Consider the following 27,751-nt stretch of genomic DNA (forward strand, 5'->3'; position numbering starts at 1 on the left):
GCCTCTCCCTCTCCCTCTCCCTCCCTCTCCCCCCCCCCCCCCCTCCCTCCCCCCCCCCCCCCCCCCCCCCCCCCCCCCTCTCCCCCCCCCCCCCCCCCCCCCCCCCCCCCCCCCCCCCCCCCCCCCCCCTCCCCCCCCCCCCCCCCCTCCCCCCCCCCCCCTCCCTCCCCCTCCCTCCCCCTCCCTCCCCCTCCCTCCCCCTCTCTCCCCTTTTTCTCTCCCCCTCTTCTCTCCCCCTCTTCCCCCCTCTCTCCCTGTCCCTCTCTCTCTCTCTCTATATATATATATAAAATCAAAATATTTTTATTAAATCTTTGTTTTTGAATAATTGTACTGAATATTCTATGTGACAACATGGAAAGTATTCATAAATTACTGTGCATACTGAAGGATGATTAACTTAAGGATTTGTGAGATTGACTAATGAGCTAAACCAGCTCTTTTTATGCAACACTATTTTTACTTACATGATAGACAAACTATGGTTATTTAGACTTGGAGATCTGGCAGACATTTTCTCAACGTGAGCCTGTCACTTCAGGAAAAAAAGAACTGATAGAATTTGTTGTCAAAGATAAAAATTCCAGCTTTCAAATAAAAATTAGAATTTTGGAAAACTTGTATCTGCCACCATGAACTTGACAGCTTCTCAATGCTTAACTTTTCTAATAAGATAGGTGGGGCTATTGGGGCACCTGGCTGACTCTGTAGAGCATGAGACTCTTCATCTCGAGGTTGAGTTTGAGCCCCATGTTGGATGTAGAGATTACTAAAAAAATAAAATCTTAAAAAAAAAAAAATAGATGGGGCTATTAAGGAATGTGTTTTTTCACATTGTATAATGAAATGTGTCAACATTTGGGGAGATTTATATAACTCCATGAAATAATATTTCTCCGGTTACCAGTGAATGGTGTTACCTGTGTAACGTTTTTGTAAAAGGTCTATTTCAAAGTGCAAGATAAAACGGTGGATTTTAATGTTGACTGAGTATGAAAAAGTCCACATTGCTGCTAACCTTTGGAAACTACCACTTACCTGGTTTTGGTGTAGCATCAAAGAATATATCTGAATGTATTTGAAAAGGCTGGTTGTTAAAAGGGTTCTCTCTTCCAACTACGTATCCGTAGGAGGCCAGATTTTCTTCATATACTTCAGAACAGCATATTATATTAAATACAGAAGCAGATGTGAGAATCCAGTTGTCTCTATTAAATCATACATTCAAGATTTGCACAAGTGTGTAAAATGATAGCACTTGTCTCATATTTTTGTTTTGAAATGTAAACTTTTTTTTATAAAAAAAACTTTGAACATTAATGGGCTTTTTTTTTTTTACCAGAATTAAATACTTTTAACTTTCTCAGTTTAATTCCTAATACAGTACACATTGATAGATCTAATTCACATAGACCAAAGCTATCTGAGATCCTCAATTTTTAAGAGTGTAACGGGGTCCTGAGACCAAAACATTGGAGACCAGTGTGCCAGACCATAAAGATGGTTGCTCTAGTTCACAGTACAGTATAGATGGAGACCCATTTTAAAGGATTTAGAATAGGTGAAGAATGTGACTTTCCTTTTGTTCCTCCTCCCTTTTAAAGCATATTAATGGTTTGGGAATATTAGCACTATAGAATATGATCCCTAGTATGGTGATGTGATATGGCCCATAGTAATAAAAGTTAGTGTCCCCCTCATTGCATTTTTGTACCGTGTACCTTTTATAGAGCTGTTTTTAACTGTGGTACACCATGAGACAGTGCAGTGTCAGTCTTCTAAGTTATCCCAGATAATGAATGACTCCTTTTTAATATTTACATGGTCATTATAGCAAAGTCAGAACAGCATCTATTTCCACTAAAAGTCCCTTGTGGTAGTTAAGTGGTGGAACATTAAAATAATGCTAGGATAAGATCTTAATGCCGGTCAAGTGATGACAAATTTTTGGTCTTTAGGATGCTTTTCAGAACTATACCTTCAAGTATAGGCACTTGAGTTTTTCATTGCTAAAGTAATACAAAATGGTTATTTGGATGATATGTGCTACAGTGGGAAACTATTGGGTAACTTACTCGTGACCTACCCTTTATGAGAATTTCATTGACTAGAAGGACTCTAGAGAATGTTTTCTGTATGTATTTAGTCTGTGGGTACCTAGATCATCCCAGAAAGATAACTGTCTCTAGGTCGAATACATTTGACACGTGACACGTGTGCTTGGGCGTGCGCGCGCACACACACATTTCTTTAGTTGGGAAATTTTCATATAAGCTTTTGGTAGCCTGCTTTAGTCACTAGTGTTCTTATCTAAAGTTCTTTTACCACATTTGCTGTGATCTTTCCCATAGTTCATGCTAAATTTCACTTCTACCTGTAAAGACCTCTAATGTGTGTTGATGTTCTAGTGAATCTTCGTACCTAAAGTGTGTACTATATGCATTCTTTGTTTCAGGTACTGTTCCAAATGCTGACCCTGCATCTGTCCCTCCTGGAGCAGTCTATTATCCAGTGATGTCAGATCCCTATGGGCCTCCACCATTGCCAGGTTTTGATTCCTGTCTTCCTGTTGTGCCCGATTATCCCTATGTTGCCCCCTGGCATTCAGTTGGTGCAGCATGTGGTGGCTCTTCTCAAATTCATGGTGCTATGAATCCTGGGCCAGTTGGCTATGTTGCTTCACCTCCCTCAGCTTCTCATTACATACCTCAGAACATGTAAGCTTCAGCAGTATGAAGTATTCTTGCACTGCCATTTTTTGCCATTTTGGTTTTTTTAAAAAGTGTTTTATGTTAGTGTTTAAGTGATTTAGGTGGTTAGGGTGGTTACTATGGTATCTGTCTTTAAGATTATTTTATCTTTTGATTTAAAATACTACTTTAAATAAAGGAACATTACTTTGGGTTGTGGATAAGGAAATGGAGATGGCTGTACAGCTAGCCCCATATTGAGCATATTTCATTGTATTCAGCTGTTCTCCTGTCAGCCAGCTTGTCAACTTTGTATTAGCTGATGGTTCCAGTTGATAAAAGGAATAAATCGTAGGGTCTGTTTCCTTGGCTCAGATGTCAAACATGTTAAACCGTGCAAAATTGGAATAACTTTCACTTGTTTCTAGAAAGTAAAAAACAAAAGAGCATTGGCTTCTGGATAACTAAATATTAAATGAGCGACCTCTTCAGATTTTTTAAGAATTGTCTGAATTGTGTTCTGTGATATTAATCAGTTTTGAAGGCACATGGTGCTCTGCTTTACTTATTTCATATGCTATTGTTTAATATTGGATTTATGTAACTTTTACTGCACAGTATTGAATTGGTGTTTGCACATTTAGCAGTAAATAAAATTAGCATTTAAAATTGCTAAAATGAGTGGGATTTTCTTCCTTGTTTTCTTTTTCATGGCAGTGAAGAGTACCATACATTCGATCGTTGTATACGTTTTTCCCCTGCTGTCTTGGTGGCAAAAGAATGTGAATTTATGACATGAACGGGTGGGGCCAGTTGAAATGTAAATCTCAGACCTTGGCAGTGCAAACGACCAGGTCTAGTTCTTTTCCCTTGAGTATGTCCCTTTTTAAGTTGTATTTGTGGTGGTGTTTGTTTTATTTTTTTTTTAAATCTTGATTCCCATATGGAACTTTAATCTGGACTTACTTTCTCATTGTGCTGTATGTCCAGTAGTTCTATCTTACCGTTTTTGTTTTCGGACTTACCTTTTATATCTGTAGGCCTGCCTTGTCTCAGACTTCTGTGAGACCCGTTTTGTCAGCCCTTCTGTCTTTTCCCTTTCATCTACCCAAAGACCACAGAATCTTCTGAACCTGCCAGTTCTCCTCTGGGGTTATTTGTAATGAATGCTTTGCTGTATCTCACCTGACAAACAGCTATTTAAAAAGTGTTCTTTGGTTGCCACAAAACCTATTTATAATGCCATCTTTAAAGGTTCTTTATGCTTGTGAATCCATCCATTTTTTCCCACCTTACGCTACACCCTGGGCACAAAGAAGCATTGAAACCTCCAGGTTTTGTGGTGCCTGAGCAGTCAGAACTGGAATGGAAGCCGTTCTAAAGAAGATGTGCAGTCTTCAGTGTACTGTTCTCAAGATAACAGATAGTAAGGAGTTCCAAATCATGTACTAGTTAAGGTTCCTCTTTCATAATAGATCTGGAACTGGTTGTATTTTGTTTTTACCTCCTTCACTTAAGTCCTGCTGTGCAAGTTGGCATCAGGCTTTACTAAGGAGAGATGGGACCCAGTGCACGGATCTTTATAACAACCTGTGTTTGTTTTTAGCTTCTTCTCTCCTAACCTCCTGGGTCCTCCATTTGTGCAGCCTACAAATTGTTTTAAGTAGAGGTTTCAGTCGAGCTTAAAACATGCAGCAACCCCTCTCCAACATTTTTCAAAGACACTAATGTTTCTGAAATATACAGAACTCTCAGCAAGTGACTGTCCTGTATCCAGTGGTTTACTAATTAGCTTCTAAGGGTGTTTGAGAAGGTTCTAGTCTATCTTGAGAATGTGGGTCTGGAAATCAGTCTGAGACCAGCATGTTTGCCTTAGGCTTCCAGTTGATTTGTTTTTATTTTAAACTTGTAGGTTGTTGCTTTGCCTTGAGTCCCATTACTAATTAATGTGATTGAATGAGATGGTAGTTAGTAACTTAACCAGAAAACTGAAGCTCAGTGGCGTACACTAGGTCAGCCTAATTGTTAAATATTACCAGTGTGGAAATCAACAGCATTTATGGTCTGTTAAAACATACAAGTGTAGTCCACTCGTTTATGTATTACACCCATCTTCTCACGTAATCAAGGGGTGTACCCTGACCCTCCTGTTGTTTTGGGGGTTGAGAGGGGGTGAAGGTAATCTGTACTGCTGCAGAAGTCTGCAGTGGTTTTTGAAAGTAGCTTCCAGATAAAAAGGAAGTGGTTTGTTTTTTGGTAATTAAAAAACCCTGACTTAATATGTTTAATCAACCTCATAGTATAAACATGGTGGTAGACTTCATTTTACATATTATCTCTTTAGGGCCCTTGATGTAACAAAAAGCATATTTACATATTATCTCTGTAGGGCCCTTCTCCTCTTTCCTCTGCTGTTACAACCAAATTTCATCCATTTAGAATTGTTAAACAGTGAAAGAGATACAAAGGCACAGTGGTTTGTTCTTGACCCTTTACTTTCACCCCTTCCTGAGATAGATGTGATCACACCAAAGCAAAGGTGGAAAGCTAAATCATCCATAGGGAGGAAAACAATTAGAGTTCTTTTTTATGCTGTGTATATTTTTCTTCAAAATTAATTGCAGTTTTCTGCCTTGGTAAAGAGCACATGAAAATACTGAATCTGTTTTACTATCGAAATTCAAGACGTGTGAAGTTTTCAAACATCTTTGATTTCCTTGGAGCCTGTAATCAAGGCATAACCTTTTAATTAGCTTTGGAGATAGATAAAAGTACAAAATCATTTCTTATGTGGACACCAGACATGCAGAACTTAATTCAGACATAAATCTCCTTGAATAATGATACAGTCCATTGACAGAGGGTGGTACGTGAACAAATGACTTTTTTTTAATGTCCATTTTGTACGAAACCTATTTGGAGCCATTTATATTTCCACTTGTAATAAAAACTAAACTCAGGAGAATTATACAGCAAAAGACAACTTCTTGTTTCCCTCCATTTCACCTAGAACGTTAAGTTTCCATCGGAGCAGCTTGATTGGAACACTTGTCTTCTTCAGGTATCAAAGGCAGTTTCAGGGATGTGTGGGGTCCCTGTGTTAGGGGAAAAGTAGCTTCAGGAAAGGATGGACCAGAGTTTAGTAACTAGGGTGGGACTAAAACCACTCCAAAGTGATACATCTGGGTACCCCATCAAAACCTGGGTGGCAGGGTTTATAGATGAAAGATTTGCTGCCTGTTAATTGGTGAATAATTGTCAAAGCCTAGGTTCATTAATGCAAGTCCCTCTACTTTAGTGTTTGAAACCTTTCATAATCGTTTTTTAAAAACTACCTTGACAACCTTGACAATATGGAGAGTAAATATTTATGAAGTTAGAATTGAGGTTTAAAAACATTTTGCCTTGATTGCTGAAAAACAATTTAAGAGTGGCTGTCACCTAAGGTCCCTACATTGGTACCTTGTCAGGATACCTGGGGGTTGGGAGAAGCCTGTAAGTACAGGCAACTGATTCTTCAAATTCTGTAATTCTCAAGAATATTCACTAGCTACCTGTAAAACTAGATTTTGTTAAGCCATGATACACATCTGTAGTTAAAACTAATTGAGCTGTTTCAGGTACTGCTTCATTATTTCCCTAATAATACAACACTTTTGAGTTCACTTCTTCTGGCTGCCAGAGGGGAGCACGGAAATCAGGAAATCCTTTGCTGTTGAACAGCTGTTTGTTTTTTGGGTTTATTTCCTGGTAAGAGGTACTTGCCAATGGCTGTATCTCTTGTGAAAGGGGGCTGGGGGAAGTGATTCAACAATAATGATATTAAAGTGAATCAGCTCTTGGGAGTATTCAGGGCAATGAATAAAAATGTTAAGGTCTATCTTAGCGAACATTACGGATTAATAGTATTGATTTATTGGTGTTCTCTGGGCGGTCAGTCCCTTCACCTACACAGCTAACATCTTTTCTTGCAGACCTTACAGCTTTTTCCAAACTATACAAGGCAGGTTTCTCAAATCATTTGTAGAATTATAGAAAAAAAAAATTCTAGGGGCTCGTGGATGGCTCAGTCGGTTAAGTGTCTGACTATTGATTTCTGCTCAGGTCACAATCTCAGGGTTTGTGGAATTGAGCCCTGCATCAGGCTCTACGCTGACAGTGCAGAGCCTGCTTGAGAATTTTCTCTCTGCCCCTCCTCAACTCTTGCACGTGCTCTCTCAAAATAAATAAACATAAAAAATTCGAAGTATTAGAGTACTGTAGTTCTGTACTTAAAAAAAACTTTTATTTACTTACTGGTATATTAGATCTGAGTTTTTATCTTGATAGATTTCATTTATGCAAGATGAGGTTCTAGAGATCTGTACAACATTGTGGCTCTAGATAACAATTCTGTATTGTACACTTAAAATCTGTTAAGAGGGTAGCTCTCATGGTAAGTGTTCTTACCACAGTAAAATAGAAACTAAAGTTCTGCATGGATATCCCTACAAAAACAATCCCCCAAAACCGAAAACTCCACCATTTTATACTCTGTTGTTTTGCCTGCTTCAGCTGTTGAATTTTGATTTTAATTTTCTTTCATTCCTCTCACTCTGCTAAAATAGCTTCAACCACCCAAGAAGTTTACCCTGCTAGTTTTGAAACACGGTATATAGATTTGCCTTTAGTTAACCTAGTTCTTTACTCACTGCTTACATTTTATTTTCAACATTTTATTATGAAAAAAATTTAAAAAAATTTTTTAATGTTTATTTATTTTTGAGAGAGTGTGAGTGGTGGAGGAGCAGCGAGAGAGGGAGGGAGACACGGAATCTGAAGCAGGCTCCAGGCTCTGAGCCGTCAGCACAGAGCCCGACGCGGGGCTCGAACTCACAAACCACGAGATCATGACCTGAGCCAAAGTCAGACACTCAACCGACTGAGCCACCCAGGCGCCCCTAATTTTTTTTTTAACATTTATTTACTTTTGAGAGAGAGGCCAACAGAGTGCGAGCAGGGAAGAGGGGCAGAGAGACAGGGAGACACAGAATCAGAAGCAGGCTCCAAGCTCTGAGCTGTCAGCACAGGCCCTGACACGGGGCTCGAACTCCTGAACCACAGTCGGATGCTTAACCAACTGAGCCACCCAGGCTCCCCTAATATGAAAAAAGTTTAAACATACAGGAAAACTGAAGTAATGGTGCAGTGAACATCTGTGTACCCACCACCTAGATTTTACAATTAACACTTTACTCGGCTTTTCACATATCCATCTATAAAGCCTTGGTGTTTGATGCAGTACAAAGAAAATTGCAGACTCAAGTACATTTCACTTCTAAACATTTCAGCATGCATATTGTTAGCTAGAATTTAGCATTTATTAAAGGTTCACTTTTTTTATTTTAAGGTAAAATTTACATGCGATGAAATACACAAATCTTGAAGTTTTTGATGCAATGAATTTTGACAAATCCTGCATCTGTGAATCTCCAGCCTTTGTCAAGATAACATTTCCATCGCCCCAGGAAACTCCCTCGTGCTCCTTCCCAGTCAATCTCTGTCACCCCAGCTGGGGTGTACCCTAGGCAACCACTATTCCTTCTGATTCCCCCCCTTCACGGTTTAGTTTATTTTTCAAAGTGTTTATAAATGAATCAGAGTATCAGTTCAGACACTTAAACTGACCGAACCACCCAGGCGCCCCTCTCATTGTGGTTTTAATTTGCATTTCCCAAGACCATGTTGAGTAGTTTTTCATGTGCTTATTTGCCAGTTGTATACATTCCTTATTGAAGTGTGTTCAAATTTGTTGTATTTTTATTATTGAGTTATAGGGGTTTATTCCGTATGCCAGTTGCAGATCGTTTTCAGCTATATTACTGCCTATTTAGGTGTCCTTACCTAACTAATGTGTATTATATGTTATACACCCAATCATAGTTTAAATAATTAGTCCAGGACTTGCAAGCGAGTTATTTGGCTGAAAGTTAAGCTGTTCTGGTATGCTAACCAGTTCTCTGGTGGCCTAAAAGTTAATGTTAGTTATTAAAATACAAACAAACTGGAGAGGTTGGAAGATGGCGGCGTAGGAGGGCGCTGGGCTCACCGCGCGTCCTGCCGATCACTTAGATTCCACCTACACCTGCCTAAAGAACCCAGAAAACCGCCAGAGGATTAGCAGAACGGAGTCTCCGGAGCCAAGCGCAGACGAGAGGCCCACGGAAGAGGGTAGGAAGGGCGGCGAGGCGGTGCGCGCTCCACGGACTGGCGGGAGGGAGCCGGGGCGGAGGGGCGGCTCGCCGGCCAAGCAGAGCCCCCGAGTCTGGCTGGCAAAAGCGGAGGGGCCGGACAGAGTGTGTTCCGACAGCAAGCGCGACTTAGCGTCTGGGAGGTCATAAGTTAACAGCTCTGCTCGGAAAGCGGGAAGGCTGGAGGACAAAGGGAGGGAGAGCTGCCGAGCCCCCGGACGGCAGAGCTCAGCTTGGCGGGGAACAAAGGCGCCAGCGCCATCTCCCCCGCCCATCCCCCAGCCAAAATCCCAAAGGGAACCAGTTCCTGCCAGGGAACTTGCTCGCTCCGCGCAAACACCCAACTCTGTGCTTCTGCGGAGCCAAACCTCCGGCAGCGGATCTGACTCCCTCCCGCTGCCACAGGGCCCCTCCTGAAGTGGATCACCTAAGGAGAAGCGAGCTAAGCCTGCCCCTCCAGCCCCCGTGCACCTTGCCTACCCACCCCAGCTAATACCCCAGATCCCCAGCAACACAAGCCTGGCAGTGTGCAAGTAGCCCAGACGGGACACGCCACCCCACAGTGAATCCCGCCCCTAGGAGAGGGGAAGAGAAGGCACACACCAGTCTGACTGTGGCCCCAGCGGTGGGCTGGGGGCAGACATCAGCTCTGACTGCAGCCCCGCCCACCAACTCCAGTTATACACCACAGCACAGGGGAAGTGCCCTGCAGGTCCTCACCACTCCAGGGACTATCCAAAATGACCAAATGGAAGAATTCCCCTCAGAAGAATCTCCAGGAAACAACAACAGCTAATGAACTGATCAAAAAGGATTTAAATAATATAACAGAAAGTGAATTTAGAATAATAGTCATAAAATTAATCGCTGGGCTTGAAAACAGTATAGAGGACAGCAGAGAATCTCTTGCTACAGAGATCAAGGGACTAAGGTACAGTCACGAGGAGCTGAAAAACGCTTTAAACGAAATGCAAAACAAAATGGAAACGATGACGGCTCGGATTGAAGAGGCAGAGGAGAGAATAGTTGAACTAGAAGATAAAGTTATGGAAAAAGAGGAAGCTGAGAGAAAGAGATAAAAAAATCCAGGAGTATGAGGGGAAAATTAGAGAACTAAGTGATACACTAAAAAAGAAATAATATACGCATAATTGGTATCCCAGAGGAGGAAGAGAGAGGGAAAGGTGCTGAAGGGGTACTTGAAGAAATAATAGCTGAGAACTTCCCTGAACTGGGGAAGGAAAAAGGCATTGAAATCCAAGAGGCACAGAGAACTCCCTTCAGACGTCACTTGAATCGATCTTCTGCACGACATATCATAGTGAAACTGGCAAAATACAAGGATAAAGAGAAAATTCTGAAAGCAGCAAGGGATAAACGTGCCCTCACATATAAAGGGAGACCGATAAGACTCGTGACTGATCTCTCCTTTGAAACTTGGCAGGCCAGAAAGGATTGGCACGAGATCTTCAGTGTGCTAAACAGAAAAAATATGCAGCCGAGAATCCTTTATCCAGCAAGTCTGTCATTTAGAATATAAGGAGAGATAAAGGTCTTCCCAAACAAACAAAAACTGAAGGAATTTGTCACCATTAAACCAGCCCTACAAGAGATCCTAAGGGGGATCCTGTGAGACAAAGTACCAGAGACATCACTACAAGCATAAAACATACAGACATCACAATGACTCTAAACCCGTATCTTTCTGTAATAACACTGAATGTAAATGGATTAAATGCGCCAACCAAAAGACATAGGGTATCAGAATGGATAAAAAAACAAGACCCATCTATTTGCTGTCTACAAGAGACTCATTTGAGATCTGAGGACACCTTTAGATTGAGAGTGAGGGGATGGAGAACTATTTATCATGCTACTGGAAGCCAAAAGAAAGCTGGAGTAGCCATACTTATATCAGACAAACTAGACTTTAAATTAAAGGCTGTAACAAGAGATGAAGAAGGGCATTATATAATAATTACAGGGTCTATCCATCAGGAAGAGCTAACAATTATAAATGTCTATGCGCCAAATACCGGAGCCCCCAAATATATAAAACAATTACTCATAAACATAAGCAACCTTATTGATAAGAATGTGGTCATTGCAGGGGACTTTAACACCCCACTTACAGAAATGGATAGATCATCTAGACACATGGTCAATAAAGAAACAAGGGCCCTGAATGATACATTGGATCAGATGGACTTGACAGATACATTTAGAACTCTGCATCCCAAAGCAACAGAATATACTTTCTTCTCGAGTGCACATGGAACATTCTCCAAGATAGATCATATACTGGGTCACAAAACAGCCCTTCATAAGTTTACAAGAATTGAAATTATACCATGCATACTTTCAGACCACAATGCTATGAAGCTTGAAATCGACCACAGGAAAAAGCCTGGAAAACCTCCAAAAGCATGGAGATTAAAGAACACCCTACTAAAGAATGAGTGGGTCAACCAGGCAATTAGAGAAGAAATTTAAAAATATATGGAGGGGCGCCTGGGTGGCGCAGTCGGTTAAGCGTCCGACTTCAGCCAGGTCACGATCTCGCGGTCCGTGAGTTCGAGCCCCGCGTCGGGCTCTGGGCTGATGGCCCGGAGCCTGGAGCCTGTTTCCGATTCTGTGTCTCCCTCTCTCTCTGCCCCTCCCCCGTTCATGCTCTGTCTCTCTCTGTCCCAAAAATAAATAAAAAATGTTGAAAAAAAAAAATTAAAAAAAAAAAAAATAAAAAATAAAAATATATGGAAACAAACGAAAATGAAAATACAACAATCCAAATGCTTTGGGATGCAGCGAAGGCAGTCCTGAGAGGAAAATACATCGCAATCCAGGCCTATCTCAAGAAACAAGAAAAATCCCAAATACAAAATCTAACAGCACACCTAAAGGAAATAGAAGCAGAACAGCAAAGACAGCCTAAACCCAGCAGAAGAAGAGAAATAATAAAGATCAGAGCAGAAATAAACAATATAGAATCTAAAAAAACGGTAGAGCAGATCAACGAAACCAAGAGTTGGTTTTTAGAAAAAATAAACAAAATTGACAAACCTCTAGCCAGGCTTCTCAAAAAGAAAAGGGAGATGACCCAAATAGATAAAATCATGAATGAAAATGGAATTATTACAACCAATCCCTCAGAGATACAAACAATTATCAGGGAATACTATGAAAAATTGTATGCCAACAAATTGGACAACCTGGAAGAAATGGACAAATTCCTAAACACCCACACTCTTCCAAAACTCAATCAGGAGGAAATAGAAAGCTTGAACAGACCCATAACCAGCGAAGAAATTGAATCGGTTATCAAAAATCTCCCAACAAATAAGAGTCCAGGACCAGATGGCTTCCCAGGGGAGTTCTACCAGACGTTTAAAGCAGAGATAATACCTATCCTTCTCAAGCTATTCCAAGAAATAGAAAGGGAAGGAAAACTTCCAGACTCATTCTATGAAGCCAGTATTACTTTGATTCCTAAACCAGACAGAGACCCAGTAAAAAAAGAGAACTACAGGCCAATATCCCTGATGAATATGGATGCAAAAATTCTCAGTAAGATACTAGCAAATCGAATTCAACAGCATATAAAAAGAATTATTCACCATGATCAAGTGGGATTCATTCCTGGGATGCAGGGCTGGTTCAACATTCGCAAATCAATCAACGTGATATATCACATTAATAAAAAAAAGAGAAGAACCATATGATCCTGTCAATAGATGCAGAAAAGGCCTTTGACAAAATCCAGCACCCTTTCTTAATAAAAACCCTTGAGAAAGTCGGGATAGAAGGAACATACTTACACATCATAAAAGCCATTTATGAAAAGCCCACAGCTAACATCATCCTCAATGGGGAAAAACTGAGAAACGGGAACCCTCTTGCACTGTTGGTGGGAATGCAAACTGGTGCAGCCACTCTGGAAAACAGTGTGGAGGTTCCTCAAAAAATTAAAAACAGACCTACCCTATGACCCAGCAGTAGCACTGCTAGGAATTTATCCCAGGGATACAGGAGTGCTGATGCATAGGAGCACGTGTACTCCAATGTTTACAGCAGCACTCTCAACAATAGCCAAATTATGGAAAGAGCCTAAATGTCCATCAACTGATGAATGGATAAAGAAATTGTGGTTTATATACACAATGGAATACTACGTGGCAATGAGAAAGAATGAAATATGGCCCTTTGTAGCAACGTGGATGGAACTGGAGAGTGTGATGCTAAGTGAAATAAGTCATACAGAGAAAGACAGATACCATATGGTTTCACTCTTATGTGGATCCTGAGAAACTTAACAGAAACCCATGGGGGAGGGGAAGGAAAAAAAAAAAAAGAGGTTAGAGTGGGAGAGAGCCAAAGCATAAGAGACTGTTAAAAACTGAGAACAAACTGAGGGTTGATGGGGGGGGGGGGGCGAAGGGGGGGGAGGGTGGGTGATGGGTATTGAGGAGGGCACCTTTTGGGATGAGCACTGGGTGTTGTATGGAAACCAATTTGACAATAAATTTCATATATTGAAAAAAAATAAAAAATAAAAAAAATACAAACAAACTTCAGGGATCTGAATTAATTAGGGGAAAGCTAATTGCTGAAAGGTCTTACTACAAAAAAAAAGCATCAACTGATACTTGAGGAAATATTACCCAAATGTACTCAGATTATACCAGTTTAATAATGACCAGCCTAACCCCACTTTATGTCTCTTTCTACTGGCCCACGGATCCAAACTGTTCTGCACAACTTGTACTTTGGGTACTCAATAACGAATAAAAAATTTTGAGGATAAGGCCTGTAAGGTTTCTCAATGTGCGAGCTATAGCTTTATAACTATTGGTCTCTTCGTGTCATTATCTCAAAGTTCTTTATGAGTGCTTATTCAATTTTTAAATATTTAATAGCTCTAATGGTAAGTATAACAGGACACTAATAATGTTTATTCTCAATCATCTACTTTTCAAAATATATTGGACTGCAGAGGTCTCCCTGAAGTGTCTGTTGGTTAAATTATAGTGTAAAATCCATTGTTCACAAATGTTTGTTAATAATAGGCGGCTATAAACAACTGGAAAACGGAGAAACAAAACACCTTAATTCTGAGCAGCCATTCATTTCGGGGAAAAAGTCAATGCTTTATTTTTGTTTATACTGAAGCTAAAAATACACAAAACCATTTTGTACAGTATTTTTAACACATTTAAAGATGACACTAACTTTGCACTTCTTACAGAAAGTACTTAAATAAAAGTAAGGTTACTCAAGGAGGTTTTAGCTTTTAAAATTGTTGTCTGCAAAGCCAAAATGACATTTACACAAACACATTTGGAATTTTCCCTTTTCATGATTAAGCCCAAGAGATACAATTTTCATCTTGAGTTCGATGCAAACATTTTCTGTATGGCAATGTGTGATTGGGGCTGTCAACTAGGTTAAGAAAGTGAATTAAACACCACCTGTGTTCTTTACAATTCTTTGTCTTGCGTCAAATGTTAGTTCCAAACTACATTCATTGTTTTGAATAGGCAGAAGCTCTTCAGTCGCAGTTTCAACCTCGTTTTTGAGAAATCTGGAAACAATTCTGTGAAAGGTTTAAATATTGATACTTTCTTGAATACTACCACTGGTGTGCATTCCCATGTTATAAGAAACAAAAAGAAATGTTTTCGCTTGAGAAGGATGTGTTTATTCATACTTAAATGTCCTTGAGAAAGTCTTTACCTTTACAGTTGACATAAGAAAACATTTGGGTTTACTTTTACTATGTTAAAGTAACAGTTTGAACAGTTAAAAATTTCATAGCTAATAATTTATCAAATCGGATTGCCTTTAGCATTAAGAAAGCCAGAGACTAATGTGTTCAACCCTTTGGGTTTAGAGATTTCCTGATGAACTCCCACGACATTCGTTCTAGTGTCATTGGTTCCAATGCTCCTGTTAGACACTTTAGAGTTCTGCTTCTCCTGTTCAAGTATACTAAGTACATTTTTCGCTGTGCTTGTTGGACTACAGGCTCCATTGCTTTGGTTGTTGAAACTGATCACTTAATATATGTTGTAAAAGGAAGTCCTGCACGGTGTGACCATGAAGTGATAAAGCTTTACCTTAATATAACTAGACCCTACACAGGAAATACATGTGATTTTCAAATGACTCGAACATTCAGCTAGCTGCCGCCATCCTCCCTCTAGAGCCACCTCCTACTTCTGCTGCCAGAGTTCCTCCTAAGTTCAACGAACACCCACCCCCTCTATTTCTCCAAAGGCTGGGGCTTTTCTTTACTGCCCCTTCTTCCTGCTAACAGCCTAGTTGTCAGAACCTCTGATCATGAAGTACATTTCTAATGCATCAAATAAGGTTTTGGAAGCCAATGCTGGGTTTATTTATAACAAGCTGTTGGAACTCGGAATGTGTTTCACTATTAAACACAAATGTTTCAAGGGTTCAGTCATTATGGTTGTTCCCAAATCCGTGGAGGTTGTATACCTAAATGTGGTGTTCTTTAATGTTTCCTCCTCGGGAGGCTTTAGATGCACATATTTCAGTAAGACTGCCACTCGCTGTCCCAAGCATGTCTAAAACTAGATTTCAGACTGCTGAGAGGGACAAGGACTCTTTGGGGATGTTGGAATGTTTTTTAATGTTTATTTTGAGAGAGAGAGAGAGAGAGAGAGAGAGAGAATCTCAAGCATGTTCCATGCTGTCAGCGCAGAGCCCAATGTGGGGCTCAACCCCATGAACTGTGAGATCATGGCCTGAGCCAAAATTACGAGTCAGACGCTTAACCGACTGAGCCACCCGGGTGCCCCAGAAAGTTTTGCATCTTAACGTTGGTGATGGTTCCAGGGATAGATACAACTGTGAAAACTCACTGAATTGCACACATTAAAGTAAGGATGCAGGCAAGTGTACACCAGTTATTACTCTATAATAAAGTTGGTAAGAAAAAAAATTAACTGGTTTCCAAAGAGTGTCAGGTCGCTTTACAAATCACACAAGAAACTGTCTCATTTTATACTTGTACCTAATGAAGTGCTTATTATGTATTAGCGCTTGAACCAGAAAAATTAGAACTCCACTGGATCACCCCAATTTTTGACCAAATATGGACCTAAAAATTACTTTTGACTGTTGCTTTCTAAAAATTTTGTCTTACAGGATCATAGTTTTCTACCATTGAGGATCTTTCTACCATTGAGAATATTACGGATGTTTAAAGGCTTCCCAAAAGCAGAAGTCCACAATGGTTTGAGTAATGGCAGCCTTCACACATGGGTGTGGCTTAAGATGATTAGTTTGAAGAACCGCATTCATTTGGGCACATACGTTCCAGCATGCGTGTGAAAATGATCAGTCTCCTTTAATAATCTCAGTTGATACGTTTATTCCACATTTTTGAGGCTAAAACATGATACCAGGTATAGAATCTAGCTTTCTTCTATACTCCCCTCCCCCAACTTGACCTCTTCTTTCTCTTTGATGTAGAGTTTGAACAAAGTCATTTTCTTCCTTAGATAAAATTTGGAGAGATCAAGGCCGGTAACTGATCAGAAGGGCATATTTATAAAAGTCAATCAGTGATAGTGCACGATTTAAAATGTAGCCTTTGAGTCTCACTCTGTTGAGCTTATCAACACAGTGATCACAAGGTGAGAAATTGCTGTGATCTGAAACTCAAACGGAATTTGACCCGAACTTTGCAAAAGGATTACAGTTTGTTCAGAGCTAGTTTTCATACACTGTGGCACTTCTGGATTTTTTTGAGTGAAAAAATGGTGATGTTAGTGTTTTATTTCAGGAACTACATTTTTTTTTAATTATTGGGGAACCCCATCTCAGTTTGGTCATCTAAAGAGTTTGACAATTTGGTGGTTTAGCCCCCTATGTTCTAAAGTGTTTGTCCATACTCTTTCTTTACAAGCTTTTGCATCTGTCTCTTACTACACCCTCACCATCCAAGTACCTCAAAGCCTCTTGTTTGTCTTGTCTTCCAAGGGTCAGTTTTAAGGGTTGTATAAGACCGGAGAACTGTCAAGAAGGTTTCTAAATTGGAAGGCAGTTGGTGGCAATGAGTATTTTGGGGAATGAGTGCTTTGCGGGAAAGGCATAAAGTGGCCAAGCCCAGCTCAACTGTGGTTGGCCACCCTAGGGTAAAATAAAAGGTACACTGCCGCCTACTCGTTCAAGTGCCACCAAGCGTATGGCCTTGCTACGTGTGTGTGCGTGTGCTGAGGTGCAGCTCCTGGGAGGTTAGATTCCCTGAAACCTGCTCATAGATGACGTCAGAGGGCAAAATATACTGCAAATTGGTGAAAATGACCTTTACGCTGAAGGCCATTCTTAGCTACTTCTTCATTTGGTCTTTTTGGTTCTATCGAGTCATTTGGAGAGTTCTGAAAAGGCCTTTTCTTTTTGAGGGTCCAGAATGAGGGTAGTGTGTGTTACACTTATGGACTGAGGAAAGTTGATTGATTACAGCGGTCAAGGGCGGTGGGCTCTTCCCGTTCCTACAAAACTTGTCTTTTATTTGTGTAGTAACCGGAAGTTTCTACAAAGCTTTCCTAGCTTTTCACACCAGAGGAGAAAGCCAGCTTCTGGCATAAGGGCATTCCACTTAATTTTATATTAAAACATTATAATCCTTAATATGTACATGAGTCTCAAGTACCACAAACATTGATGGTAGATCTTTAAAAAATGAATGACTACAACTCAGACCAAATAAACTAACAAGTATCAGGTACAAGTCCACTCAAGAGTAGGGATAAAACAAATACTGAGCTTAAACATGCCAGAGCACCCTAGCCTGCAGCCCGTATCATTCCAAGCAACTAATTCCTTTGTTTCATTTTCTAAGAGTAAAGCTCTCAAAACCACCTACCAGTATCTTCTTCTCTGGACCACCATGTAGCCTACAGATGGAAATCCTAAAACCACATACTAGCATATGAATAGTAATAGCTCAAGTATGCAATAAATCCAAAGTATGCAGGTTTAATTCACTAAAAATGTGTATTTTTATTTTTACAGGTATGTTCTTTTCTAACCTAAATGCTTTATTTTTCTTCAAACCAGAAACCTGAAATTCTGAGGGCTTTCAGTATTAATAATTGTGCTACAGGAGATACTGTCGTGGCAACTTATTTGAGAAATTCCTCACCATATCTCAGGAAGTTTCTTTCCATTGAAGTTACTTCTCCTCCTTCCTTAAAAATGATCAAATAATTACCCAAAAAGAGGAAGGGCCAAGGACAGAACAAACAAATGCTGTTAAGTTTCATTGTGTGCATGCGCGTGTGTGTATGCGTGTGCGTGTGTATAACACAACTAAGGTTCTCACTGTTACAAACCTCTGCCTAAAAGCAATGCAAGCCAAAACCCACTTCTGTTGGATAAAATGTGATTTGGAGATACAGTAGAAATAGCACTTCTCTGTAGTAAAGTGTGCTCGCATTGAACTGTGGTACTCTGTTCCAGTGGTTAGTTGTACACCAGCAAAGTGGATATATGGAACAATTATCTAGATAAAGTCAGCCAGAGAAACATTCTAAAATGCCCATAGATTTGAGGCAAAGCCACAGGAGTTAGAGGGAGCTGACAAGTAGATGTGAAGAAACTGTTTAAAGGATCTGAACGATCCCATCAATTTCCATTGGCTATGTCCATACAAACAATCTGTTTGTTAGCAGTTTTGAAAACTTGATTACCAAAATAATATAGTCAGTTTTTCTTATGTACTTTTAAACAGGGAAGAATGTCTGCCTAATAACTTCAGGTACTTTTTACCTGATGATTTAATAAAGCAAGGTCTGGGCCACCTAAACTGTTCAGTCAAAATACCACTTGAGTCTCACTCACAAGGCAATAGGAATATCAAATGGCCACTGCTATTTTCTGGCTAAGGTGTCAACTCATGTCTTTCACTGAAATTCAATGAAATTTACAGGAGAGGTTTGCACTGCCCTAAGAACTGTGAAGTTCTTACTGAAAAAGTATTTGATTACTATTGAAGTCATTCGCAAAAGGTAGAGGCCCTAGGTTTTTTTCTTTAAGTTCTTTAATCAAATTGCAGACAGATGTTTAGATGTTTTGGACTTAGCTTAAATAGCCTAAATTAGGCCAGAGAAGAGTGAAAATTGAATTTGAAGTCTTTCCTCTGTCTTTGTACTCCCCTGGACTTAAAGCTAAAATCTTTCTTCTGAATTTGTACTCCCCTGGACTTAAAGTTAGACGTGGTAGAGATACTTCAACAATGGTCATTTTCATTGCAAGATTTTTACCCTTGCTAACGATCAGGGACACTCTGATGTAATTATGATGGGAATCAACCAAATAAGTACAGGTGTCTAGAAGTGAGAAGAAGGCCAACTATAATGGAGATGAACCGTGGTATTAGGTATTTAGACAAGTAGTAAATGACTCTTATACCATGTATTATTATATTTGACCTTGGGGCACATTTTTAGCTTTACATTTAAAATATGTCAGCCTCGGGGCGCCGAGGTGGCTCAGTGGGTTAAGTGCCCAACTCTTTTTTTTTTTTGGCTCACGTCGTGACCTCACAGTTCATGGGATCGAGCCCCGCATCAGGCTCTGTGCTGGTGATGTGGAGCCTGCTTGAGATTCTCTCTCCTCGTCTCTCTCTGCCCCCCCCCCACTCTCTCTGTCTCTCTCTCTCAAAATAAATAAATAAACTTTAAAAAATATGTCACTCTGAAGTTTGTAGGCAAATGGACAAAAACATACATATAGCAGCTATTCCATTTTCACATCTCGTATGTATAATATATAATATATATGCTTAATAACAAATGTCTTGTTTCTGTGATTTAGAAGGTTTGGGTTTATTGACTGTCTCTGTGACCTTGAACAAGTCATTATTCTTCTCCGGACCTTTTTTTTTTTCTATTTGTAAAACAAGAGGTTGCGATAGAGTAGGTTCTCTTTGAGGTTCTTTCTTAGCTCTCATTTTCTTTGTTTATAAATTGACTCTCACATCAGCTTAGACCTTCTCTAGGGTCAGATGACATATTTAAGCACTGTATTTGAAATGCCTTTGTTGATAGTAGCCGGTCCAGAGCGTCTACAGAGGTCCAGAGATGAACACAGATCTCTTTTCCTTCTTTTCTGTATTAAGAGTTCCTATTTTTCTGAGTTGGAGTTAATAAAAATGTTGATGTCACCAGGATGAATGTTACGGCAATTGCCCTTCAGCTTTAATAGCTGTCCTCAATCCCCATCATAACCAGGGCTCAAGGTAGCTAGTGAAGTTGTAAGCCAAGTCATAAAGACGATAACCCTAAGGAGATCTGGAAAGAAATGTACTGCCCATGAAATATGACACTGGTTTCTCTTAGTAGTACAGATTGGCTGCTATAATTTATACATATTCTGTCTTTAGAACCTAACCGAGAGAAGACTGTTTTGGAGCATGGCTGTATGGCTACCCTCGTTTTCTGACAAATCAATAGAGTAACTGCCAGAACAATTATACCTAGGTTATCCTAAGTACATGCATTTGTGAGAAAGAGATACCTTTTTCTTTTGATGAAGTAGGGCCATGTATTGGGATTGGGTGCTGTTAATATGAATTAGGGATGCAGCCCAGGTTCTATTTATTATTGAAAGTGAATCTGACAGTTGCAAAAGTCGAATCTGTAAATTTAGGAACTTTCCTTCTGGAAAATAGCCTGTTATTGACGTTAAGGCCATTTATGATAGTCCCACTTGGTGAAGCAGGAGAGAAGTTGAATTTGAGTAAACAATCACTTGAGATATGATCAGAGAATTACTTGGGGACAGTCTGTTGCCATATGGGTCTTGATGCATCTCGTTCTCTTCATGGTTTTTCCTTGGATCTGAGCTTTATTCTTCAACACTTCCTCCTGTTCTCCCCCTCCTCACTTCTTGTTCATGTGAACCTCATGTTCATGTGAAATATTTTGACCATCAGTCACCAAAGCTAGGGCTGGAAATGGGAATCTGTTCAAATAACAGAAACTACACTGTCACAAGCTCTCTTGGAGGCATATAGGCATTATTTGAAAATGCTTCATTATACTTACTTTTACCAGAAAGTACACACATGGTTTTAGATGGATTTCTGTTACTGTTGCAATTTACAGGAACAGAACATCCTAACCTTCTGAGTTTTCTGAGCTACGCACTGTTAATTTACTCTCTAGTACCCAGACCTAGGGCTGTTTGGATCATATGTTAGAGTGTAAGTTGGGGATAACTTTGTGCTAATGTTGGTTAAAAAAAAAATACACCCCCCCCAAACCCACCGTTGGTCAGCAGATTATCTCTCAGGGGTTATTGGATCAACATGATAACCATATGTATTATGGACTTCATTTTTTAACCTTCATTTTTAACCTTTGGAATCTGATGAGGTACTCTCAAGCTGTGGCAAATAATTTGTATGTATAAATGCTGCTTTCTTTGAAGACAGTAGAATTCGGATCACATTTATAGTTCCATGAATTCACTAAGGTCACGTTATATGTCTAACATAAGTTTACACATGCAATTTCACTGTCCCCCATGAATATTCAAACTGCAACCTGAATCAGGTTATCTAGACCCAATTGAATTGTGAATTGTTTTTTCACGAAGATGCTCTTTTCAGATTTCAACGTCTTAACAAGAGGTTATCTTTCTGATTAAAAAACATTTTCAAACCCAGACTTTTACCTTAGAAATGCTTTCGATAGCAATGATTAAAACTATCCACAGTAGATAGGACCCTATGAATGTACCAGCTAATTATTTTTCTTGCCAACCTCTGAGATGTAGTGACTACTGGTTAGACTGCAGAAGTTTTTTAAAAACAGGACACATCCTAAATACTAATCTCAATACTGTCGCATTTTAAAATGCCGTAAGGAACGGAAACACACAAACACAAGAAAGGAATTCACTAACTTATTAGATATGACACATACTACGTGGTAAATATTAGGGCAACTAGCACATCTTTAAGAAACCAAAGAAGCCAACCGCCCCCACGATCAGGAGAAGTTGTTGTGTTTAAGTGTGTGTGCAGCCGAAGCGAGCACAGAAGTTGTCGTGTTTAAAAACAAAAACAACAAGAAGGCCAGTTATACCTAGAAACCACAAGCTGACAATTCTTTGGAGTCTGTTCAGTCTCCCTTTGATGCTGTTCGTTGGACCAGAATGGGCAGCGTGGAGCACTGAAGGGCGACGGAGACAGGCAGGTTGCTTTGCCTTATTTGATAGCTGGTGGGGACTGCTGAGCACCTCCCTCAGTCTCGTGGGGAAATGCGGTGAGACCCTGAGGAAGGTCAGGAATCTGAGCGGCAGCAACAGTAGCAAAGTGGCACCTGGAGCTTCAAGGAAGCAAGGGTAAGAAAAGCAAAGCCAAGGGGTTAAGCACCCACTGCACCTCTGCTGACCAGGGGCAAACACCCCTTCAGTTGGTTGTGAAATGGACTTAGTGTTAATGGGTATAAAAAGGCAAATAATAGCAGTAACGAGAATCATAATCACAAGAACGGAACATGGAAAATGTGGCTATAAAAGACAGTGAAAATAATAGGAGTTTCACTCCCCTTTCTGGGGGGGTGGTGAGGGAGGGGTGGGGGAGGGGTGGGGCTGGGGTGGCTCAGGGCAATGAGGGAGTCGTACGCCGTGTCACCTTTGAGGGCAAGGAAATTACAAAGTTTCTCTTGAGTTCCAGAACAGGTGGTAGGGGTCTGACTTAGAGCCGAGTTGTAACTTGTTCTTCCTGTCCGTCACCCCATTTGTGCATGAGCAGGTCGCAAGCCTCTCCCCAAGTTTCAAAGACGTCCTCTGAGGAGTCTAAAAGTTTAGAATTCGAGGAACAGATGCTGGATGCACAGTGGAGAGAGCTGGAACAGGCTAGAGGGCATTCACGGCTCTGAGCAGCGCCCCGGGCTTCCCCTAATTCTACCTCACTGAGGTTAATTTCACTTTGAGAGCAGGCCTCTGCTTTCCTGGTCTCCATCTGAGAATATCTGATGTCCTGCCACATATAGTGCTGCTGAGCGATGCCATCCGAAATGGTGTACATTGGCTCTGAACTGGGTTCAGACATATGACCGTTAAACTTGGAGAATAGGAGACCGAGTTTCTTGAGAGAAGGACCCATGAAGGAGCGTTTGCTTGATGACTCGGCTTTTGACTTCCCTTGGGCACCGCCGGCTCTTGGCATGGTTCTGATGAGAGGTGGCCCGTGGCAGGCCTTTTTCTTGCAGCCTAAATTGAAAGAGACACTCTTGGATTTGGCCCGAGCCCCACCACTGCCATCATTGGTATCATCCCTCTGGGACAGTTCGGTGCTGCTTGCGGAAAAGCTTCTCCTTGAGTGTTTCCTATTTCCTAAGAGGTCGAGTACTTCATATCGAAAGCTGGAGATGTCCTGCTTTAATTCCTGGGGCAAGAGAGAAGATACGTTATGTTAAGAAGCGTGGCCTTTTGTTCAAGATAGGCTCACTGGGTGTCCTTCGGAACGTTCCAGGCTTTGCCTAGTGGCAAATCACAAAGTACACAAACTACCGGCAAAATCTCACATTATTCCAGTACAAGAAAAATATATTAATAATTCTGCGGGCAGGGGTGGCCATTGGCAACATCGTGCAATTAGTAACGCTGATTTCAGATGGTCCTTATCAAGAGGACAGCAGCAGACCTGTCCCTATTACAACGTTAACTAGTGATTAAGGTATTCGATTAGGGCACTAGCTCTCATAGGTGTATCTGCATATAGAAAGACTGCGGCAGAGGAAAAAGCTTTTAGGACCCCACGGAATAAAACTAGGGAAGTGGAACATGTCAGGTTAGAGACTGCTGTTTGAGGACAGGGGTCCCTGTCTACACAGGTCCCCAGGAAATTCTTCTATCTCTGACTGCCTAGATGCTAGATTGCTCCTTTAGTGTTTGCTTATTTTTGAGAGAGCGCACGCAAGCGCAGGAGGGGCAGCGAGGACGGGGGGATAGAGGGTCCCAAGCGGGCCCCGGGCTCCGTGCTGACAATGAGCAGCCTGATGCGGGTCTCGAACCCAGAACCGTGAGATCATGACCTGAGCCGAAATCGGACGCTTAACCGACTGAGCCACGCAGGCGCCCCTAGAGTTTTCCTTTAAAGACCACCTTCTCAAAGCTTAAGTGGGAATATTTCGCTCTCCTGCTGTCTACCTGCGTAGACATACCGTCTCTTGCCTCTGGGCCTTTGCCTGTGCTGGTCTGTCTGCCTACGACACTCTCCTCCGCAACTCTCCTTTATCTGGCTCCTCAGCTTAAACACGGCTTCTTCTGAAAAGCTGCTCTGACATCCCAAATCCCACTTGAGTGTCTCTCCTCTCTGTCTCCACAGCGCCCTGTGTCGATCCTGTCAGAAGATCCAGTCATTTGTCACCTTCGATCATTAGTGCGTGCCACACCACAAGAGTGGGGGCTGGTTAGGTCTTGCTCATCACTGTACCCCAGCACCCAGGAGAGTGCTTGGCACGTAGCAGGCCCTCACGAGATGACTTCCATCTGTGGGTTAGGATAACGGCCTTTTTATGTTCCTTAGAAAATATACCTGTGTTCTAAGGTAGGGCTCTTCAGTCACTTGCCATGTTGAGAGTCTGGGTCGTGGGGGGCTGTCCTGGGCGTTGTAGGATGTTTAGTAGCAATCTCGGTCTCCACTCACTAGATGCCACTGGCACACAACGTCTGGTGTGACCACCAAAATTGCCTCCAGACATCGCCAAATGTGCCCTAAAGAACAAAATTGCCTCTGACTGAGAACCACTGCTTTGGGCTCATGCCAGTATTAGGAGAGTTTTAATGTGTAATGATAGGGTTTGTTAAATCTTAGATGGAAGGGGTGCCTGGGTGGCTCAGTTGGTTAAGCGTCCGACTTCGGCTCAGGTCATGATCTCGCAGTTCGCGGGTTCGAGTCCTGTGTCAGGCTCTGTGCTGACAGCTCGGAGCCTGGAGCCGGCTTCAGAGTCTGTCTTTCTCTGCTCCTCCACTGCTTGCGCTCTCTCTCTCTCTCTCTCTCTCTCTCTCTCTAAGATAAATAAGCATTAGAAAAATGAAAAGAAAGATTTAATAATGGATTGGTTGGTCTTCATCTTGTATCTTTAAAGAAGGCCTTTATATTTCCTTTTGCTATCTTGCCCCTCACGATACGTCCTTGCCATATCATTCAATTTCAATTCCCACACCGTGAGACACCCAGAATATTAAAAGAATAAGGCAAATGTCTTTCGTTCATAAAGCTGATTGTGGCAAGAGACATTGGCGAAATCTCTCCACTTTCTGGGGGACAGACCACTCGGAGAGAAAGGAAATATTCTAGCTGGTGTTGGTGGGTTATAGGAGGTTGAAATTATCACCAGAAACCTCAAACTTGGTGAAGATCAAAAGATGCTTAAGAAATGTGAAATGAGAAATTCAACCACTTTGTGATTAAATCACCTTAAAATTTTCTTCTGTCAGTCCCTCGTTCGTTTTGGAATTTCTTATCATAGCGGCCACGTATCTTTTGACTAAATTCCTGATAACTTCCTGGAAATTAACAACAACAACAACAACAACAAAAAAACACACATAAAGAAGCATTCAGTTTTCTTCTCAGGCTCTCAGTAAAATAAGAAACACATCCAAGAAATAAAATATGCTTAGACTGTCTTTGCAATAGCACATTCTCCCAGGATCCAGTCATTTTCTGCAAGTGTCCAAATTTGGTGGCAGAGTGGGCTCATAAGAGCAGCTTTACCCGAAGGGAAAAATTTCTGCCCACACACAAAGCAAACACAGATTCCCATCTATACAATGATGAGAATGGAATAATCCTTGAAGGGACATGGTCAATACCCTTCCTCCTTCAAGCTGGATGAAACTTTAACCCTCCCAGTAAGATGAGAGTTCTTCCTTTTAGAAAATTGAGAAAGTCATTCTTCGGTGTCACAAAGTCTACTGATCTCAATGTCCACTAATTACATAATCCAGATATTCATTTAGTTATTTAGTAGGCTCCACGCCCAACGTGGGGCTCGAACTCACCACCCTGAGATTAAGAGTCATGTGCTCTACAGACTGAGCCGGCCAGCCGCCCCAGTCCAGATATTTTTCTTAAATATCACCTGTCCTTCACAGGGATGGTCTCTTTTCACTTAGCCTCCTGGGGATGTGCTCCGCTTTGTATTACTAGTGGTGATGAGACGTGGCAGGCATTGTGCCAGGCAGGCCACACGTACACACAGGCACGCGTGCACACGCACACTTCATCGTACATACATGCTCACCACTCAATTCTCGCGACAATACTGTGACTTATATGTCCCCCCCCCCATTTCACAGATGCGGAAACTGAGGCTCGCTGAGGTTAAATGCCTTGTCCAAGGTCACACAACTGACCAAGAACTATTGTGCTTAGTCCCTGGGACGAGCTTTACCTGGTAATGTTGATTCTGTATCAGGCTGTCAGCATGGCGTTCCTGTAATTGAAAATGGACAGAGAGCTTAGATCAGTGGTCTCCCAGCAACCCATCCACTCGAATATATTTCTAAATATTAGGGCTGGAGAATAACGGAGGAGCTCCTGCCTGACAAGCCCCCAAGCATCGGGGGGTTGAAGTGATTTTTTGATGTTTAATATACGGACTGTCACCAAGGGTGTTGGGGGTGGGGGGAGATAGAAAACAGTTCTGTTTAAAAAAAAACAAAACAATTTTTAAAAGCCTTACTGTGAAGCTTCTCAAGTTGTGCCTCCTCCGTCTCCCGTCAGGGTCTCTTTTGGGGCAGAAGGTGTTGTTGAACCAGTTACCAAGGTAGAGAAATGACTTGGGACTGGGGATGATATTGAAAGGAGGTGGCAAGGTGCCGCCTTCATCAAAGTAACTCATCCAGAGCTTTGTCCTTGCAAATTTCCACTCAATATCGGCATGATCCTATGAAAGAGAGAATTCAAGAGTTTGGGATGGGGCACTGCAGAATGCACACATGACTCATTCTAAAAGTTCTACTTGCTTCGATAGAGGGCAATCTGTCAGTAGGTATAAAAACTCAAATTACACATACCCTAGGACCTGGTAATCCTACTTTTAGAGATTTAACTTATCATTATACTTGCAAAAAGATGTATGCGCCGGGTCGTTCCCTGTAGCGCTGTAGCTTATCTTAGCAAACTAACTGGCAACAGCCTAAATATCCAACAGCGGGAGGGCGCCTGTGGCTCAGTTGGTTGAGCGACCGACTCTTGGTTTCAGCTCAGGTCATGATCTCACAGTTCGTGAGTTTGTGCCCTGCATTGGGCTCCATGCTGACAGTGCAGAGCCCGCTTGGGATTTTTTCTCTCCTTATCTGCCCCTGCCCTGCTCATTCTCTCTCTCTCTGTCTCTCTGTCTCTCTCTCTCCCTCCCTTCCTCCCTCCCTCTCTCTCTGTCTCAAAATAAATAAACTTTAGGAGCACCTGGGTGGCTAAGTCTTGAGCATCCAACTCTTGATTTCAGCTCAGGTCATGATCTCACAGTTCGGTTCGTGGGATCAAGCCCTGCATCAGGCTCTGTGCTGACACCATGGAGCCTGCTTGGGATTCTTTCTCTCCCTCTCTCTCTGCCCCTCCCCTGCTCTCACTCTCTCTCTCTCTTAAAAAAAATAAACTTAAAAAAAAAAACCCAAAATACCAGATAGATGCAATCATACGGTAGATAATCTTTTGAGACTGGCTTTGAGCTTCATCTGTGTTCCATTTTAGTGCTGAGTGGTTTTCCATTATATGGATGTACCACGGTTTCTTCATTCGCTTCTTGAAGAACATTTGGTTGTTTTCAGTGTTAGCAATTA

General features: G+C 41.4%; 2 protein-coding genes across 2 annotated transcripts in view; one reads left to right on the forward strand and one right to left on the reverse strand.

Moving 5' to 3' along the window:
- The window catches only part of ALG13 (ALG13 UDP-N-acetylglucosaminyltransferase subunit), a 61,288-nt gene extending 57,894 nt beyond the window's left edge, over window positions 1–3,394 (forward strand). Inside the window, 1 exon segment of the mRNA XM_049644200.1 lies at window positions 2,456–3,394. Within this exon segment, the coding sequence (XP_049500157.1) occupies window positions 2,456–2,721 (266 nt within the window). The 3' untranslated portion in view covers window positions 2,722–3,394.
- A 19,165-nt stretch (window positions 3,395–22,559) lies between these two features.
- The window catches only part of TRPC5 (transient receptor potential cation channel subfamily C member 5), a 132,994-nt gene continuing 127,802 nt past the window's right edge, over window positions 22,560–27,751 (reverse strand). The window contains exons 7-10 of the mRNA XM_049644201.1: window positions 26,653–26,856; window positions 26,362–26,403; window positions 25,382–25,471; window positions 22,560–23,345 (exon numbers count right to left, since the gene is read on the reverse strand). Coding sequence (XP_049500158.1) covers window positions 22,653–23,345; window positions 25,382–25,471; window positions 26,362–26,403; window positions 26,653–26,856 — 1,029 coding nt within the window. The 3' untranslated portion in view covers window positions 22,560–22,652. The remainder of the gene's footprint in view (window positions 23,346–25,381; window positions 25,472–26,361; window positions 26,404–26,652; window positions 26,857–27,751) is intronic.

Source organism: Panthera uncia, chromosome X (genome assembly GCF_023721935.1).
Source record: "Panthera uncia isolate 11264 chromosome X, Puncia_PCG_1.0, whole genome shotgun sequence".
NCBI classification, from domain to species: domain Eukaryota; kingdom Metazoa; phylum Chordata; class Mammalia; order Carnivora; family Felidae; genus Panthera; species Panthera uncia.